Source organism: Cetorhinus maximus, chromosome 11 (genome assembly GCF_964194155.1).
Source record: "Cetorhinus maximus chromosome 11, sCetMax3.hap1.1, whole genome shotgun sequence".
In the NCBI taxonomy this organism is placed as follows: domain Eukaryota; kingdom Metazoa; phylum Chordata; class Chondrichthyes; order Lamniformes; family Cetorhinidae; genus Cetorhinus; species Cetorhinus maximus.
Genome location: NC_135889.1, coordinates 64,823,060 through 64,843,082, shown reverse-complemented (window position 1 = coordinate 64,843,082; position 20,023 = coordinate 64,823,060). Strand labels below are relative to the sequence as shown.

Here is a 20,023-nt window from a genome sequence, read left to right as displayed (position 1 = left end):
TTCTGCAAAGCCTGTCCACCATCTACAAGGCACAAGTCAGGAGTGTGATGGAGTACTCTCCACTTGCTTGGATGAGTGCAGCTCCAGCAACACTCAAGAAGCTCAACACTATCCAGGACAAAGCAGCCTGCTTGATTGGCACACAATCCACCATCAACTTAAATATTCTCTCCCTCCACCACCGACACACAGTGACAGCAGTGTGTATAATCTACAAGACACACTGCAGCAGCTCATCAAGACTCCCTCAACAACACCTTCCAAACTTGAGACCTCTACCACATAGAAGCACAAGGGCAGCAGATGCATGGGAACACCACAACCTGCAAGTTCCTTCCAAGCCACGCACCATCCTGACTTGGAAATATATCACCATTTCTTCACTGTCGCCAGGTCACAATCCTGGAACTCCCCTCCTAACAGCACTGTGGGTGTACCTACAACACATGGATACCAGCGGTTCATGAAGATGGCTCGCCACCACCTCCTGAAGGACAACATGCCCACAGTGTATGAAAGAACATTTAAAGAAAAAATTAAAATAAAATAAATTTTCCTCTTGGTATTAAGTGTGCCCCTTGAACTTTTAAACATTTAATGGTAGTAACTTTCACTATTTGGGCTTTTATCCAACTCCCAGTATTCATGTTCACATCAAAATGCAGTTTCCAGAAATAAAACCGTGTTCCCATGATTTGAAATTTGCACCTTATATGTTTTATGAATGGAAATTGCCTGCAATAGGATTTGAAATACCCTCCTTATTGAGATATCATGAACTGGAGGTTGCACAGGTGATCGACATTGCAATACAATGTCTGATCTTTTCCAAAAAGAGGGAAACACCATGCTGTCTGACCATAATGTTATGACCAATAATAATACTCTATTTTATTTATACTGTTTTTAATTATACAGAAGCAAAAGGAACATCATAGATAATTATCAATATAATGTTGGAGTTACACAATGTTTTAATCTCTTGAAAACAATTAAGTGTCTGTAGCAATCTTTGCATATGTCCAACATTTCGATACCAAGGGAGATTTTCAGATCTAATTTGCATGCATTCTCTTCCTACTGGGAGGCTGATTAGGCTGGATAGATCCCACAGAAATAAGCCAGTATTTATGTATTGATTTAAACTACCTCCCGCGATTAGATTGAAGAATTTCAGAAAACAGCTGACAGCTTCATTAAAAATTTGCAATAAATCAGACTACCTAAAATTCCTGCTGAAAGCGTCATTCAGAAACATTTTTAGTTTGAAGCAAGATGGCAGCTCTGCTTTTGTTACAGTAAAACTGACTGGTAATACCAATATCCTGCTGGTGGTAAAGGTTAACAACATTTCGGGTGGAATTATTGCATAGATTCCAACTTCTTCAGATTTTCAGAACATTGACGATAAAAACAACCATGGACTGTGATTAACACTATACGTTTCTCTCCATCCGTAAATTGGGCTCTTCCTATAAACAACTGAATAGATTTTCAACTGCCTACACCCTTTCTCACCTGAAAAATGGGCGACTGGCAGAGGAAAATCTGATAGGGATATAACCATTTGCTCATCTGAATCAACTTCGAGACAGGCCTTTAATTGGGTGCAGAGCACCTCTGCCCAAAAACAGGCAGTAGGCTATACAATCAAAGTTTTATACCTGCTATAGGATCCTGATGATCCTGATAGCAATTTTCATGCAGAAATGGGCAGAGCATGCATGGCAGTCCCATTTTGTCCAAGTACCGAGAGGTCTGACCAGTGATTCTTGAGTGGATAGTTGATGGTCTTCACCGATGGTCTTCACCAAATAGGTCGCCTTTTTTAATTTATGTAGGGACAGGAAGAGCTGGAGTGTTGGTTAATTTACCTGTTCTCTCCACAGATTGTTAATGAATTGCTAAATATTTCCTGCAGTTCCTGTCATTCAGATTACCAGCATCCAATAACAACTTGCATTTATAGAGCACCTTTGGTGTAATATCTACAGTTCTTTGTGTTTGTCGCTAATGCCAACCTGCTTTCATTATTTTTTATTTGTTCATGGGAACAAGTGTACAAAAGGATACTGTTGTACATCATGCCAACAAATGTACAAAATACTTTTAAATAATGCCATATGTAATCTTAGGTCATCACTGAATGCAACAGCAACATAACGTTTCAGCTGAATTAAATACTTATTCAGTATTCCATACAATTAAACTCACAGAAGATAGAATTATGGAATGGTTACAGCACAGGTGGCGGCCACTCAGCCCATTGTGTCTGTGCTGGCTCTCTGAAGGAGTAATTCATCTAGTGCCATTCCCCACCCTTTTCCTCGTAGGCCTGCATATTTTTCCTTTTCAGATAATAATCCAATTCCCTTTTGAATACCTCGATTGAATCTGCCTCCACCATACATTCCAGATCCTAACCACTTTCTGCATGAAAAGTTTTTTATCATGTCACCATTGCTTCTTTTGCCACTTACCTTAAATCAGTGCCCTCTGGTTCTCGATCCATCCACAATGGAAACAGTTTTTCCCTATCAACTTTGTCCAGACTACTCATGATTTTGATCTATCAAATATCCTCTCAACTTTCTCTTCTCCAAGAAGAACACTCCCAACTTCTCCAAACTATCTACATAACTGAAATTCTTCAAACCTGGAACCATTGTCAGAAATCTTCTCACACGAACAGGGAACAGGAGAAGGCCATTCGGCCCCTCAAGCTTGCTCTGCCATTTAATAAGATCATGGCTGATCTGATAGTAACCTCAAATCGACATCCATCCTACCCCCAATAACCTATCACCCCCTCGTTTACCAAGAATTTATCCACCTCTGCCTTAAAAGTGTTCAAAGACTCTGCTTCCACCGCTTTTTCAGGAAGAGAGTTCCAAAGACTCACACTCTCTAATGCCTTCACATCCTTCCTAAAGTGTGGTGCCCAGAACATTATGCAATACTCTAGCTGAGACTGAACCAATGTTTAATACAGGTTTAACATAACTTCCTTGCTTTTGCACTCTATGCCCTATTTATAAAGCCCAGAATGCCATATGCTTTATTAGCCGCTCTCTCAAACTCTCCTGTCACTTTCAATGATTTATGCACATATACACCCAGATCCCTCTGCTGCTATACACCCTTTAGAATGATTTTATATTGTCTCTCTGCGTTCTTCCTACTAAAATGAATCACTTCACACTTCACTGCATTAAACTTCATCTACCACTTGTCCACCGATTCCACCATCCTAAGTTCTTTTGAAGTTGTACACTATCATGCTCACTGTTCACAATACTTCCAAGTTTCATGTTGTCTGCAAATTTTGAAATTGTGCCTTGTACACCAAGGTCTGAGTCATTAATATAAATCAGGTAAAGCAGGAGTCCCACACCAACCATGGGGGAACACCACTATAAATCTTCCTCCAGTCTGAAAAACAAATGTTTCCTGTCACTCAGCAAATTTTGTATCCATGTTGCTACTGTCCCTTTTATTCCACGAGTTATAACTTTGCTCACAAGTCTGTTGTGTGGGACTTTATAAAATGCCTTTTGAAAGTCATGTATACCACATCAACAGTATTACCATCATCAACTCTCTGTTACCTCATCAAAGCAAGTTAGTTGAACACGATCTGACCTTCTCAAGTTCATGCTGGCTTTCCTTAGTTAACCTGCAATTGTCCAACTGACTCAATTCTGTCCCGAATTATCTTTTCTAAAAGCTTCCCCACCACTGAGGTTAAACTGACTGGCCTGTACTTGTTGGGCTTATTATTATTATTATTATTATTATTATTATTAATAATAATAATGATAATAATTAAATCAAATTTATGTTCTGTAATGTTAACTTATGGTTCGTGAAAAGTCAGACTGAGAATGACAATTATTTCCATTTACATCTCTTTACCTCAGCCAAGAAAATGTAATCTTCTGAAGAAGAGTCATATTGGACTCGAAATGTTAACTCTTTTTCTCTCTCCTCAGATGCTGCCAAACCTGCTGAGTTTTCCCAGTGCTTTGTTTTAATTTCAGATCTCCAGCATCCACAGTATTTTGCTTTTATAAAATGGAATCTTTGTTATTTAGCAGGATTAAAATTGCTCACACCAAGCAGAGAAATGGGGACAACTGCTGGTTCACTGCACCCTTCAAGTTTCATGAATTCCCAGATGATGTGCCACATATTTCAATACATTGTCACGATGATGTGACTTATGCATGAATGATATTAATCTGGAATTTCACTAGCTGACCAAGCATATGTTTAACTGTTTAAAAGGATTTTTTTTAAAAGACAAGAAAAAAATACTGACTAAAGATGGCTGCCACAAGTCACCTGATGTATGGTAAATTCCAAGGTGGAATACAATTCAGACGTGCCACGACATCCTTCTCTGGAATTTTACACCCGAGGATGTCAAGAACTACTTCAAAAAGATTTACTGAAAAATGTACTGGACCTACATTTACATTTCTATAAGTCCACCTCTCTAGCTGAGACAGAATGTCTGCTAGAATAGTTATATGGAGATATGTCTTGCTATCTCATCAAGTTGGATAATGACTCATTCAGGGAGTTAATGGCTGGGACAATCCAGAATCTACTCACAACCTCTCACCCCACCTATTAAAAACAAGGCAACCGTCGGTACAGACATCAGATAAACAAACCCCTTCTGAAATAATTATGGGGGGGGTCATGTGACTGAAGTAACTATTTTGAAATTTTTTTAATAAAAGCTGCTAAAGACAAAAGCAGTGAGTAGTCTGGAAAAGCTGTCAATAGAACAGTAAGGAGCTCCCTTCTCTCCTGACTCAAGTTAAGACCCTATCTCTTACAGTTTAAAAATCCAGCACAGAGGTAATAAATTTTCCATTGAAAGAAACCTCAGGTGCAAAACTCATCAATTTCTGGAAGAGACGGATTACGGATTAAAAAGAAACTGTCTCCAGCAATTGCAGGTGCATGTGCTTCAACTCAACTCCTGGAATCTGAAGGAACTTGGAAAAATTTCTGCTGCAGCGACAGTGACCAGCTATAAACAGTGAACTCTCAAATTTTTCATCTTTCAGCATTGAACTTTAGTTTGACTAAGAAGGTAACTACCTACAGTATAACGGTAAATTTTGCATGCTTATGCGTGCGTTAAAGTGGGTCGCTAAATTTCGAGAAGCACGGGTTTATCTTTTTAAATATTTGCTATCTTTATCTGGGTGGGTTTTTAACTCAATAAAAAATAACCCTTATTTGTTTTAAACCTCAAGAAAGCCTGTCAGACTCATTTCTTTGTAATCAGTGCATAAATGATTAAATACAGACATTGAGTAAAATTCCTTTATCCTGCTAAATCCTTCAACTTCCTCATGTGGCCGCAACAACATTTAATGAGGTATTACTTTTCAAACATATGATACACCTATAATGTAGCGAACTGTTAATGTCAAAAACATAAACTGAAATAATACAATACACTGAGCCAGCTTTCGTCTTACCCACCTCATCAGTGAATCCAATGATTCTGAAACAATGCTGAATGGCTTCAAATTGCTCTCTGTATGAGCTGTTGGTTAAGATGTCCTGCATAAGTGTGTCTTTTTCGTTATCAATATACCTACTTAAGCACAAAAGAGCCATGCTAGCACAGAATCTTAATTTTGAAAATACAAATCTTAGAATGCAACTAAAAATTAAGAGCAAAGCAAACAATTAGACAGTCCTTTTTTATACACAGCAAATTTAAAAGCAGTATACCTGACTTTATACCTGACTTTCATTGACCAAAACATCTAGTGAATGCATTAGAGGGTGCTAGGATGATAGCTGTGCAATCAACACTGGAAGAGCACTGAATTGGGAGTATGCAATCCACTACATTCCGACTGGACTACATTTCAACACTGGTCTACATTCTGAGCCGGAATATTTGCATTCATTTTGTGCCTTACTTCATTAATCTCTCATATTTGATAAATGAACAGCAAGTACAATTCTTGGTACTTGCATCAGATTTGCTCCTTTTGCCTTTGAAATGGGAGCAAGATACATTGCAAAGGTTAAGGAGCTCTTAAATTGCAATAGGCTTTGTACTTTTATTTCTGCAATGTTCACAGCACATTTTTAAACACTGTTGTTTTTATTGGAATGTATCTATCTTTCTGAATTTTTTATTAGCATCTAATTTTGCATAAGAAAATTGGAGTGGGGGGGGTGTTTACTCCCTATGGTAAGCGTGAGTTTAAAGTGCCCCAAAGATAATATTTCACTACCAAAGTGGTACAAAATGAAAGAAGGCCAGGGAAATCAGTAGGCACCAGAGAATATCTGCAGATCTTGACACGACTAACTGCTAATGACAGAGGACAATTGCCTCAGCATGTTCCAGGTCAACAGGGCAGTGCTTTGCCATATGTACCAAGAACACCTGCAAACCACATGTTGTGTCAGGACAGAACTGTCTGTGATTGGCAAGGTTACCACTGCCCTCAGCTTTGCCTCATTCTTTGCCAGCATTGCAATATCTGCTAAATCTACTGTGCACGTGAAGCAGATCGATTAACATTAGTTCGTCAGCTTTCATTTCCATTCCCACTGTATAACACAATATTGCTGCCTAACGTCACCACACTTACGCATTTTACAAAGTAGAGGGGTCTATGTACCCAACCAGAAGGCCATCCTGAGGTCAGTAAGTCATCAGATTTGTTTTGCAATGTTTTGGTGTGTGAAGCACATGGATGATTCAAGTGTGGCAAGGCTTTCAAATGTATACTGCATCTTGGCTGTGTCCTCTGCTATGAGAATGTTTGAGGCACAAGGATAGAGCTGCAAAGTTATGTGGAGTTTTGGCATGAGTGAGCAATAAATATGGAACAGTGTGACAAGTAAAGTTTTGCAGTATGGAATCTTAGGACAGCCACCTGCTACATGATACTATTTTATGTCTCATCTCACCAGATTCTTTAATTGCTTTAAAGTGTGTAAAATAATCTACACTGATATTATAGTCAGGTTCCATATTGTACAGAGGGCTCCATTTTGTGATCAAACTACAGTGCAGAAAATTGGTGAAGCAAGTAATATCGTGATCATGTCCAAATCAGCTCACATGCTCAAAGGCTCCATTGTAGCTAAAACAGGTTGGAGTTATATAAGACAGTTCTGGAGTTCTGACCTTTTGGTAGATAAATACCTCACAACCATAACTACCCACTGATTATACTGGCTTTTCAGCTTCAGTTTGTCCATGGTCTGAAAATCACTCACCTGGCCCAAAGAATGAACCTTTGCTGCTTCTTCATTTTGTACTGTTCTCCAACTTTGCCTTCATCTTTCTGAGCTAGCAACTAATTCTGTACAGCCCCTGCATCCTCATTCCCACAAAAATGCCTTCATCAGTGTGATCTCCGATTTTCTACCCTCAAAAAGTTTTTGGACTTCATTCAATATACTAGTCTCTGAAGTCAGACAACATTGTTAATGCTCCTCGCTGACTCCACCCTAGCAGCGTCGTCATTATCCCAGCATGGGACTTCCAACTTTAACTCTAGACTCCTTCCTGTTATCTCCTATCTATTTCTCTTTACCTGTTTACTGTCAGATTTTTATGTATCCTAATTTTTATGCAACCAGGTCAATGTTACTTGAGCTTTCAGAGTCCATTTGCATGCATATTTTGGCTGCCATTCTGGACCCGACCCCATCATCCTGTTTCCACTTTTGCTCTTTTTTTTATTTCTTTCTCTTTACTCCTCCTGAACCTTTCACTTCTATCATCTTGCTCCTTTCACTTCTCCACTCTCAGGTACACTGCCCTCCCAATTCCCTACCCTTAATATTTCTTGCTGCTATCTCAGGCTTGACTCCCTCTTGGATAAGCCTACAGCTTCACTCGGTGTCCCTCTTGGCATCGTCCAATGGGCTCACCAAGGCACTCAGTGCTGGCCCATTACAAGCAGCAACCCCATTGCCCATCTTACTCACCAAATTCCTGCTCAGTGTATCTGCTGGGGGCTAACCTTGCCAATCACTTTCCTGTCCAACTCATCCATCCCATTTCTGACCCTGTACACTCTGCCAGTGGGTTAACTCTCACTACCCCTCTACGCATCTCCCTACAAAATGTCCTTTTACTTGTGAACAAGGCCCTTGCCATCCATGGACTTATTGTGGATGATTGCATCCACATCATGGCCTAACTGAGGGATGATGACACCTTTCCCCTAACTGAAGCCTCCCCACCTGGCTATACGTTCTACCGCTTGCCCTGTTAAGACCATCAGGACAGTGTGGTGCTTATCATCAGATCACACCTTGACCCTTACTCCTCTGCCACTTTATTTACCTCTGAGCATATCACCTTGCCCCACCCTTCTCTCCTCTCTTTCAGAATTTTAATTCCTCCTAAGTACCAAGTCAATTTTCTCACCCAGATATCTTCACTGCTTTCCTACCTCAGCCTCTCCATTGAATTACTTCTCAACCTTGGTGATTTCAACCTCCATCTCAACTCATCATGCTTGCTTTCTCTCCTTCGAGTTTCGCTGCCCTCTTATCCTCCCTAAATCTCTCCCTCCATGCAAACTCCCCAACCCATCTTAACGGCCACCTCCTTGACCTTGCCATCTCTGATCACTTCCTTGTAGCATTCTCCACCCACATCCCCTTTCCACACCCCAACCCTTACTATTTCTGTATCTATCCCTGGAAAAAACTATTCCCCAATTTTTTTACAACTGCACCGTCAAAATCTTTGGCCTTTGTGCACCACAAAATTTCTGCACGTTTGATATCCCAATCCCCAATAGTCCATTCTCTCTCTCGCACTCTGGTTGTTTCCCCGGTATGGCCCTCATCTCCAGTCACTTAAGTCCAAGGGACACAGCCTTGAACAGATATGGCAGCAATGGTTTAACCATTCAGATCTGGCTGGATCACTTAAAACTCTATCAACTCCTGCTCTCATCTACTAAAACCACTTTATTCCAAGATTATCCCAGAATACAAAGATAACCCCTGGCTTCTATTCTCTACTGCAAATTATCTTTTTAAAACCCTCTCTCCTGTTTCTTCCACCATCGCCTCCAACAATAAATGAAAGGAACTCACGGACTTCTTTGTCACTAGGATCAAGCCAATCCAATCAGCTGTTTCTGTCGCATTCCTCCCTTCCACTAGCCCACTGGGTTAAACTTCCTCTAAAAGCCCCCCTCCCTTCCCTAGCCCTGAACTTGCATCTTTCTCTGGTTTCTCTCTTATCTCCCCTTAAGCCCTCTTCAAGCTCAACTTGTCCATGAGACCCGCATTCTACTCCCGTGATCCTATTCTTTCTAAACTGAACATCCAACTTTCCTTTCTGGCTTCTCTGTTTGCTGATATTCTTAATAGTTCGCTCTCTTCAGGTTCTGTCCCCTTCTCTTTAAAATCTGCTTCTCCTAAAAAAAAAACAGCTTTTGGTCTCACTGCCCTAAAAATTACCACCACATCTCCAACTTCTCTTTCCTCTCCAAAGTCCTTAAATGTGTTGATGCTTCCCAAATCTGCACCCATCTTTCCCAGAACCCCACGTTTAAATTCCTTCAATCAGCTTCTGCCTCCTACAACTAAGCCAATTTTGAATCCACCTTATTAGGTCCTATTTTTGTACATGCAAGGGGCTTAAACACCTGTTTGAGGCACAGACCCTGGATGTCTTTTTTCAGCCTTTACCACATGGTGGGTGGTGCATTTCTGACTTGCATTATGCCCTAATCGCCACCCCGCCTCCCTGGCAAACTGGACATTTTGGCACCTGCTTTATGCCTGTAACATAAGCACAATCTCAACTAATTTCTAGCCCAGTAAGTTTCTGAATGATGAGTTAATGCAAGTTATTGTAAACCAATGTTAAAGGTTACAGAAGGTACGTGATGTAATGGCATATCTGTGTTCATATCTTAAGGATATTGTAGACAGCATTGAGCCTGGTCATCACTTCCTGCCAGGCATGTGTACTGTTGCCCTCTGGGGAGGTGCCCTGGATTCTATATAGCTACTCACAGAATGCAAGGTAATAGTATTCATGAGCCATCTTCACAGAGTCTGGCAAGGCTAACTTATTGTTCTGCTAGAGCAGAATGTGTGCCTTACACAGCATTTTTATTGACAAGGATTGCTGAATTGTTCCTTGTAGTTTTGACCCTGGCTAGTCTGTAGAAACAACTTTTAAAGCAATGCAGTCCAGTTGTGAAGAGTAGCCATCAAATCTGGAAAGCTGCAATCTTGCAGAAATATTAGTCTACATTGGGAAGAAAGTAAAGAAAGGAAAATAAAGACAATGAGAGAGAAGGGATTTATTCTGTACAGCCACCAAAATACTACTCCGGAAAACTCCACTGAACTTGTTGTTGAGAAAAGAGTAGGTTCACGCAAACAGTATAGGCTCACCCTCCCAGGCACATTTCAGATGTCAGCTGAACAGGGACTTCAACAATGTCAGGCATGATAGAATCACAGAACCACACAGTACAGAAGAGGCCATTCGGCCCATCGAGACTGCACCGACATGTGAGAAACACCTGACCTACCTACCTCATCCCATTTACCAGCACTTGGCCCATAGCCTTGAATGTTATGACGCGCCAAGTGCTCATTCAGGAACTTTTTAAAGGATGTGAGGCAACCTGCCTCCACCACCCTCCCAGGCAGCGCATTCCAGACCATCACCACCCTCTGGGTAAAAAGGTTTTTCCTCACATCCCCCTAAACCTCCTGCCCCTCACCTTGAACTTGTGTCCCCTCGTGACTGATCCTTCAACTAAGGGGAACAGCTGCTCCCTATCCACCCTGTCCATGCCCCTCATAATCTTGTACACCTCGATCAGGTCGCCCCTCAGTCTTCTCTGCTCCAACGAAAACAACCAAAGTCTATCCAACCTTTCTTCATAACTTAAATGTTTCATCCCAGGCAACATTCTGCTGAATATCCTCTGCACCCCCTCCAGTGCAATCACATCCTTCCTATAATGTGGCGACCAGAACTGCACACAGTACTCCAACTGTGGCCAAGGTTCTATACAACTCCAATATGACCTCCCTACTTTTGTAATCTATGCCTCTATTGATAAAGGCAGGTGTCCTATATGCCTTTTTCACTACCCCACTAACATGCCCCTCCTCCGCCTTCAGAGATCTATGGACACACACGCCAAGGTCCCTTTGTTCCTCAGAACTTCCTAGTGTCATGCCATTCATTGAATGCTTCCTTGTCAAAACACTCCTTCCAAAGTGTATCACTCCACACTTTTCAGGGTTAAATTCCATCTGTCACTTATCTGCCCATTTGACCATCCCATCTATATCTTCCTGTAGCCCAAGACACTCAGCCTCACTGTTAACCACCCAGCCAATCTTTGTGTCATCCGCAAACTTACTAATCCTACACCCCACATAGTCATCTATGTCGTTTATATAAATGACGAATAATAGGCGACCCAGCACAGATCCCTGTGGTACGCCACTGGACATGGGCTTCCAGGCACTAAAGCATCCTTCTGTAATCACCTTCTGTCTCCTACAACCAAGCCAATTTTGAATCCACCTTATCAAATTACTCTGTATCCCATGTGCATTTGCCTTCTTTATAAGTCTCCCATGTGGGACCTTGTCAAAGGCTTTGCTGAAATCCATATAAACTACATCAACTGCATTACCTTCATCTACACACCTGGTCACCTCCTCAAAAAATTCAATCAAATTTGTTAGGCATGACCTCCCTCTGACAAAGCCATGCTGACTATCCCTGATCAAACCTTGCCTCTCCAAGTGGAGATAGATTCTCTCCTTCAGAATTTTCTACCACTGACGTGAGGCTCACTGGTCTGTAGTTCCCTGGCTTATCTCTACAACCCTTCTTAAATAGTGGAACCACATTAGCTGTTCTCCAGTCCTCTGGCACCTCCCCTGTGGCCAGGGAGGAATTAAAAATTTGGGTCAGACCTGAGATCTCCTCCCTTGCCTCCCTCAGCAGTCTGGGACACAAATCACCTGGACCTGGAGATTTGTCCACTTTTAAGCCTGCCAACACCTCCAATACCTTGTCACTCCCTATATCAATTTGCTCAAGAACCTCACAGTCTCTCTCCCTGAGTTCCTTACCTTCATCCTCATTCTCTTGGGTGAAGGCGGAAGTGAAGTATTCATTCAACACTCTACCGATGTCCTCTGGCTCCACTTATAGATTTCCCCCTTGGTCCCTAATGGACCCTACTCTTTCCCTGGTTATCCTCTTCCCATTGATATACTTATAGAATATCTTGGGATTTTCCCTACTTTTACCAGCCAGAGCTTTCTCATATCCCCTCTTTGCTCTCCTAATTGCTTTCTTAAGCTCCACCCTACATTTTCTGTACTCCACTAATGCATCCGCTGATTTGCTCCCCTTGTACCTGCTAAAAGCCTCTCTTTTCTAGCTCATTGTATCCTGAATATCTCTGGTCATCCATGGTTCTCTCGGCTTGCTACTCCTTCCTATCACCCTAGAGGGAACATGTTAAGCCTATACCCTCCCTATTTCCTTTTTGAACGCCCCCCACTGCTCTTCTGTAGATTTCCCCACAAGTAGTCTACCTTGGCCAGATCCTGCCTTATTTTACTAAAATCCGCTCTCCCACAACCCAAAACATTTTTTTGCAACTTGTCTATTTTTTCCATAATAAGCCTAAATTGTACCATGTTGTGGTCGCTATCACTAAAATGCTCCCCCACCACCACCTCAGCCACCTGTCCAGCTTCATTCCCCAGAATTAGGTCCAGCACTGCGCCATCCCTTGTTGGACCCTCTACATATTGACCTAAAAAGTTCTCCTGTATACATTTCTAGAAATCCACTCCATCCAAGCCCTTAACACTATGTCTATCCCAATTAATGTTAGGAAAGTTGAAATCACCTAATTTAATTACCCTATTGTTATTGTTTTTACACATCTCCACAAATTGTGCACATATTTGCTCCTCAATTTCCCGCTGACTATCTGGGGGTCTATAATAAACACCTAACAATGTGGCTGCCCCTTTTTTTATTCCTAAGCTCTACCCACAAAGTTTCATTCAATGCCCTCTCAAAGATATCATCTCTCCTTACTGCAGTAACTGACTCCTTAACTAATAATGCAATGCCTCCTCCTCTTTTACCCACTCCCCTGTCTCGCCTGAAGATTCTATATCCTGGAATGTTGAGCCGCCAATCTTGCCCCTCCCTCAACCACGTCTCTGTGATGGCTACTATATCACAATTCCACGTGTCAATCCTCACCCTTAACTCATCCGTTTTACCTGTAATGCTCCTGGCATTAAAGTAGAGGCCATCCAGCCTTGCCTTACACCCTTGAAACTTAATGCGGCTGTACTCCCTCTGACTTGATTGTTTTACTGTATTATGATGTGTCCCTATTCTGCTAACCCCATTCTGTGTCCCCTCCCCCTGCCGAATTAGTTTAAACTCCTCCCAACAACACTAGCAAACCCGCCCGCAAGGATGTTAGTCCCGCTCTGGTTCAGATGTAGACCGTCCCGCTTGTACAGGTCCCACCTTCCCCAAAAACGGTCCCAGTGATCCAGGAATCTAAAACCCTCCCTCCTGCACCAATTCTTAAGCCACGTATTCATCTGCGCTATTCTCCCATTTCTGTGCTCACTAGCACGTGGCACTGGGATTAATCCAGAGATTACAACCCGAGAGGTCGTGCTTTTTAGTCTACTGCCTAACTCCCTGAATTTTTGATGCAAGACCTCATCCCTCTTTCTATCTATGTCATTGGTACCAACATGTACCATGACCTCTGCCTTATCACCCTCCCCCTTCAGGATGCCCTGCAGCCATTCAGGGACATCCCAGACCCTGGCACCAGGGAGGCAACACACCATCCTGGAGTCACGTTGACGGCCACAGTAGCACCTATCTGTTCCCCTGACTATAGAATCCCCTATTACTATTGCCACGACATAGCCACGAATTTAACCCAGGACAGGAATTGGGCGGGTGAGGTCCAAGGCAAGCAACTAACCCTGTCTGACATCAATAGTGTGAGCCCTGGACTGTGTTCCTTTGCAACTTTCTGCTCCATCTGGCTTCAAAAGGAAAGTTTTGAAAGAAATGTTAAAAACTTACCTCTTTGAGTCTCTTCTAGGTTCAATTGTTCTTTCCCCTAGCTTCACCTGACAGGGGAGCCAAAACAGTTTCCCTGCTCAAGCCACCAGTTAATACAGATTGTGTCATCAGGGCCTGTTCTGCATGTTTATAGAAGGTACCACTGGCTTTGTGCAGGTATCCTTCCTGACTGCACACAAAAGCAGATTAAAATTGAATACTTCAGGAAGGAAGTTGGAAATCAGGGGGCACTGACTGCTTGGCTGGTTTCTGCCAAGTGGGCAAGGTTAACGTCGCCCCCTTCCCCCACTCCCCAGTGTTTCCCTGCAACCCTCCACCGCCCCACCAACCCCCTACTACCCCCTATTTTATTTTGTAGTCTCCCAGTAGCTGTAACGTACATTTTACTCTTTTGACTTCCATTTTGGAGTCATTCTGGACACCTTTTCAAATGGATACTAGTTGAAAAAAAAATCAGCAGAGACTTTAGCTCCTAAACTATTGATCTTTATCTCCGGCCTCCTTTTTGTTTTCCTGTCGATGCTCCTAGTTACCCACGTCAGTCATGTAAAAAGGTTTCTCCCTTCGATCCTGTCAGCTTGGCTAACCCATCATTTTCTTCCAAATGCCAATTAACTTGCAATACATTTCCTGCAATTCCTCTTCTTATTTAAGATATTTCACAGAGCGCATATTCTAGGTGATTTACCTGAAGGCAACTGTCACCCTTGTAGACAAATTGGGTTGGATAACATTCGTAATAGGACAAGTTATTCTGAAGGAACAGGTTTTATGAGCTTTACATATTCTACACTATCCATATATTTTTCTTTCCCCACCTATTTTTAAATCTATCGTTTTATCTCCACCTTTTAGCCCATTTCAATCCCTTCCCTCCACCCCACCCCCACTAGGGCCATCTGTCACTGACCTCATCTCCTCTGGAGATCTTCCTCCCACAGCTTCCAACTTGATAGTCGCCCAACCTCGGACGGCCCGCTTCTACCTCCTACCCAAAATCCACAAACAGAACTGTCCTGGCAGACTGATCGTGTCAGCCTGTTCCTGCCCCACGGAACTCATTTCTCGTTATCTTGACTCCCTTCTCTCTCGCCTTGTCCAGTCCCTTCCCACCTACATCCGTGATTCCTCTGACACCTTACGTCACATCAACAATTTCCAGTTCCCTGGCCCCAACCGCTTCCTCTTCACCATGGATGTCCAATCCCTCTACACCTCCATCCCCCACCAGGATGGTCTGAGGGCCCTTAGTTTCTTCCTTGAACAGAAGCCCGAACAATCCCCATCCAACACTACTCTCCTCCGTCTGGCTGAACTTGTTCTCATACTGAACAATTTCTCCTTTAACTCCTCTCACTTCCTCCAAATAAAAGGTGTGGCTATGGGTACCCGCATGGGCCCCAGCTATGCCTGTCTCTTTATGGGGTATGTGGAACATTCCTTGTTACAGTCCTACTCCGGCCCCCTCCCACAACTCTTTCTCCGGTACATCGATGATTACATCGGTGCTGCTTCATGCTCTCGTCGGGACCTGGAAAAATTTATTAATTTTGCTTCCAATCTCCACCCCTCCATCATCTTCACATGGTCCATCTCTGACACTTCTCTTCCCTTCCTTGACCTCTCTGTCTCAATTTCTGATGATAGACTGTCCACCAATATCCATTACAAGCCTACCGACTCCCACAGCTACCTCGACTACAGCTCCTCACACCCCGCTTCTTGTAAGGACTCCATCCCATTCTCTCAGTTCCTTCGCCTCCGTCGCATCTGTTCTGATGACGCTACCTTCAAAAACAGCTCCTCTGACATGTCCTCCTTCTTCCTTAACTGAGGTTTTCCACCCACGGTCGTTGACAGGGCCCTCAACCGTGTCTGGCCCATCTCCCGCGCATCCGCCCTCACGCCTTCTCCTCCCTCCCAGAAACATGATAGGGTCCCCCTTGTCCTCACTTATCACCCCACCAGCCTCCGCATTCAAAGGATCATCCTCCGCCATTTTCGCCAACTCCAGCATGATGCCACCACCAAACACATCTTCCCTTCACCCCCCCGGCGGCATTCCGTAGGGATCGTTCCCTCCGGGACACCCTGGTCCACTCCTCCATCACCCCCTACTCCTCAACCCCCACCTATGGCACCTCCCCATTCCCACGCAGAAGATGCAACACCTGCCCCTTCACTTCCTCTCTCCTCACCGTCCAAGGGCCCAAACACTCCTTTCAAGTGAAGCAGCATTTCACCTGCATTTCCCCTAACTTAGTCTACTGCATTCGTTGCTCCCAATGCGGTCTCCTCTACATTGGAGAGACCAAACGCAAACTGGGCGACCGCTTTGCAGAACACCTGCGGTCTGTCCGCAAGAAAGACCCAAACCTCCCTGTCGCTTGCCATTTTAACACTCCACCCTGCTCTCTTGCTCACATGTCTGTCCTTGGCTTGCTGCATTGTTCCAGTGAAGCCCAACGCAAACTGGAGGAACAGCACCTCATCTTCCGACTAGGCACTTTACAGCCTTCTGGTCTGAATATTGAATTCAACAACTTTAGATCTTAAACTCCCCCTCCCCCCATCCCCACCCCGTTTCCTCCCCCTCCCTTTTGTTTTTTTTCAATAATTTATATAGATTCTTCTTTTCCCACCTATTTCCACTATTTTTAAATCTACAACTAATACCTTGTTAGTCTTTCCACCCCACCCCCACTAGAGCTGTACCTTGAGTATCCCGCCATCCATTCTTAATTAGCACTTTTCTTAGATAACATCACCACCTTCAACACCTCTTTGATCCTTTTGTCTGTGACATCTTTTGATTATCTGCTCCTATCACTGCTTGCTTGTCCCCACAACCACCCCACCCTCAACTTCTCTCTACCCCCGCCCCCCACCTTAAATCAGCTTATATTTCACCCCTCTCCTAACTATACTTCAGTTCTGTTGAAGGGTCATGTTGGACTCGAAACGTCAACTTTTTTCTTCTCCACCGATGCTGCCAGGCCTGCTGAGTTTTTCCAGGTAATTCTGTTTTTGTTTTGGATTTCCAGCATCCGCAGTAGCTTTTTGTTTTTGCCATTTGTTTCTCCTGCTTTCTACCCTTAATGTCACCATTAGCACATTCCTTTGATAATATCACCACTGTCAACACCCCTTTGTCCTTTTGTCTATGACATCTTTGGCAATCTCTTCTTTGCCTCCACCTATCACTGGTCCTCTATCCAGCTCTACCTGTCCCACTCCCCTCTACCAGCTTATATTTCACCACATTTCTATATTTCTTTAGTTCTGATGAAGAGTCATACGGACTCGAAATGTTAATTGTGTTCCTCTCCGCAGATGTTGTCAGACCTGCTGAGTTTTTCCAACTATTTTTATTTTTGCTACACTATCCATTGTTTATTCAGTGAAAAACTTTGTCTACATAACTACAGTCAATGCATTTCAAAGTGATTCATCATATGTGAAGGGCTTTGAGATGTCTCTGAATGATGCGATAAACTCAAGTATTTTTTTCATTCACACTTTTGTGCGTTTTAACCAAATGTAATAGTTCTGTCATAAACAATATAGCATCTGAAAGCGACTAAATATTGCTCAATGCTAGTCAGATCACATTTTAAACAAAATCAACATCCCAATGTTATAAAGTATTGCACAATTGCTCACCTTGGCGGTTTATTTTCAGCAAGTTTATATTCTGACAGTTTCTTCTGATCATAAAGACCAGCATAGATGTAATAAAAAATGTGAAAGTTCTTCTCGCATCTGAAAATAAATAATATTGCTAACATTAGAGAATCCATCAATTCTTCAGATGAACTTTTAAAGTCTGAAATGTAATAAAGACTACAAGAAAAATTAGTTTTTGAGAAGGAAATATTTTAAAATTCAAATTCTCATAAATAATGGCCTGTTCATCATTTTAGTCTAAATTACTGAACCAAGCTAGTACTATCATTTTAACATATATTTTTATGATTATACTTTTTTACATAATACCACTGTTTAAACCATAAATGTCTACAACATAGAGCAGACCATTTGACCAATTGTGTCTGTCCAAATTCTTAATGCAATCTAAATCTATTCCCACTAGCCCAATCACTTCCGATAGCTGTGTATTTTCCCCTGCTTCAAATTTTATCCAGTTTTTTTTTATTCATTCATGGGATGTGGGCTTCACTGGCTGGGCCAGCATTTATTGCCCATCCCTAATTGCCCTTGAGAAAGTGGTGATGAGCTGCCTTCTTGAACCGCTGCAGTCCATGTGGTGTAGGTACACCCACTGTGCTGTTAGGAAAGGAGTTCCAGGATTTTGACCCAGCAGCACTGAAGGAACGGCGATATATTTCCAAGTCAGAATGGTGAGTGACTTGGAGGGGAGCTTCCAGGTGGTGGTGTTCCCATCTATCTGCTGCCCTTGCCCTTCTACATGGTAGTAGTCATGGGTTTGGAAGGTGCTGTCGAAGGAGCCGTGGTGAATTCCTGCTGTGCGTCTTGTAGATGGTACACACTGCTGCCACTGTGCATTGGTAGCGGAGGGAGTGAATGTTTGTGGATGTGGTGCCAATCAAGCGGGCTGTTTTGTCCTGAATGGTGTCAAGCTTCTTCAGTGTTGTGGGAGCTGCACTCATCCAGGCAAGTGGGGAGTATACCATTACTCTCCTGACTTGTGCCTTGAAGATGGTGGACAGGCTTTGGGGAATCAGGAGGTGAGTTACTCATCGCATGATTCCTAGCCTCTGACCTGCTCTTGTAGCCACAGTATTTATGTGGCTAGTCCAGTTCAGATTCTGATCAATGGTAACCCCCAGGATGTTGATAGCGGAGGATTCAGTGATGGTAATGCCATTGAACATCAAGGGGCGATGGTTGGATTCTGTCTTGTTGGAGATGGTCATTGCCTGACACTTGTGTGGTGCGAATGTTACTTGCCACTTGTCAGCCCAAGCCTGGATATTGTCCAGGTCTTGCTGCATTTGGGCATTGACTTCTTCAGTATCTGAGGAGTCGCGGATGGTGCTGAACAGTGTGCAATCATTAGCGAACATCCCCACTTCTGACCTTATGATGGTTGGAAGGTAATTGATGAAGCAGCTGAAGATGGTTGGGCCTAAAAGAAGTAATGGTCTCTACTTCATTTTCTCTTCATGGTAAAGTATGCCATGGGCCAAATGCTTTAAAGACATTTCCTCTAATCCTTCCCCTTACTTGTTTGTCATAATGAATTCACACTTGTGAATTTCCATTGTATGCTTTGTACAGCTTTAATGTCCTTTTTATAATGAACCTCCCAAAACTGCAATTGGTGCTACAATTGTGGCCCAACAAATGTTTTGTACAAATTAATACTTTCTTCTTTGCTTGAATGCTCCATGCCCCAATTCGTAAAACATTTTGTGGCTTTATCCATCTGATCTTTATCCCCGATCTCCTTTCTTTTCCCATCGATGCTTCCAGCCACCCACAACAGTCATGGAAAAAGATTTCTCCCTTTGATCCTGTCAGCTTTGTTAACCCATCATTTTCTTCCGAACGTCACACTTTCAGGATATTATATATTTGAAGTCTTCAGTCTGCCTGATCATCCACATCCTTCAGCGTATTTCTACTAAGAGAATACTCACATTCCTCGTTTTTCCTCCCAACAAATATTATCTCACACTTCTCTACTTGATAGATGTTTATTAGGTAAGAGTATTGAGGGTTACAGAACCAAGGTGAATAGATGGAATTAAGATGCAGATCAGCCGTGATCTAACGTAAAGGCGGAACAGGCTCAAGGAGCTGAATGGCCTAGTCTTCATCCTATGTTCCGTTAAATTCAATTTTCTTTGATTGTTGTGCCCAAGGCTTTTGAAGTCCTTACTAGAA

The 20,023-nt window shown here is 42.8% G+C and overlaps 1 protein-coding gene across 14 annotated transcripts in view; it reads right to left on the bottom strand.

Annotated features, from left to right (window-relative positions):
• myo3b (myosin IIIB) overlaps nt 1-20,023 on the bottom strand; it is a 655,750-nt gene that overhangs the window by 409,404 nt on the left and 226,323 nt on the right. For 8 of the 14 annotated variants that reach the window (XR_013577968.1, XR_013577969.1, XM_078552132.1 and 5 more), the window contains 2 exons: nt 17,816-17,914; nt 5,506-5,623 (listed from right to left, as the gene is read on the bottom strand). Coding sequence is in view for 12 of the 14 variants with exons in the window: in XM_078552132.1 (XP_078408258.1) it covers nt 5,506-5,623; nt 17,816-17,914 (217 nt within the window). In the remaining 2 variants the exon portion in view is untranslated. Of the gene's footprint in view, nt 1-5,505; nt 5,624-14,257; nt 14,322-17,815; nt 17,915-20,023 lie in introns of those variants that run through there. The other 6 variants (XM_078552133.1, XM_078552137.1, XM_078552135.1 and 3 more) reach the window with 4 other exon arrangements.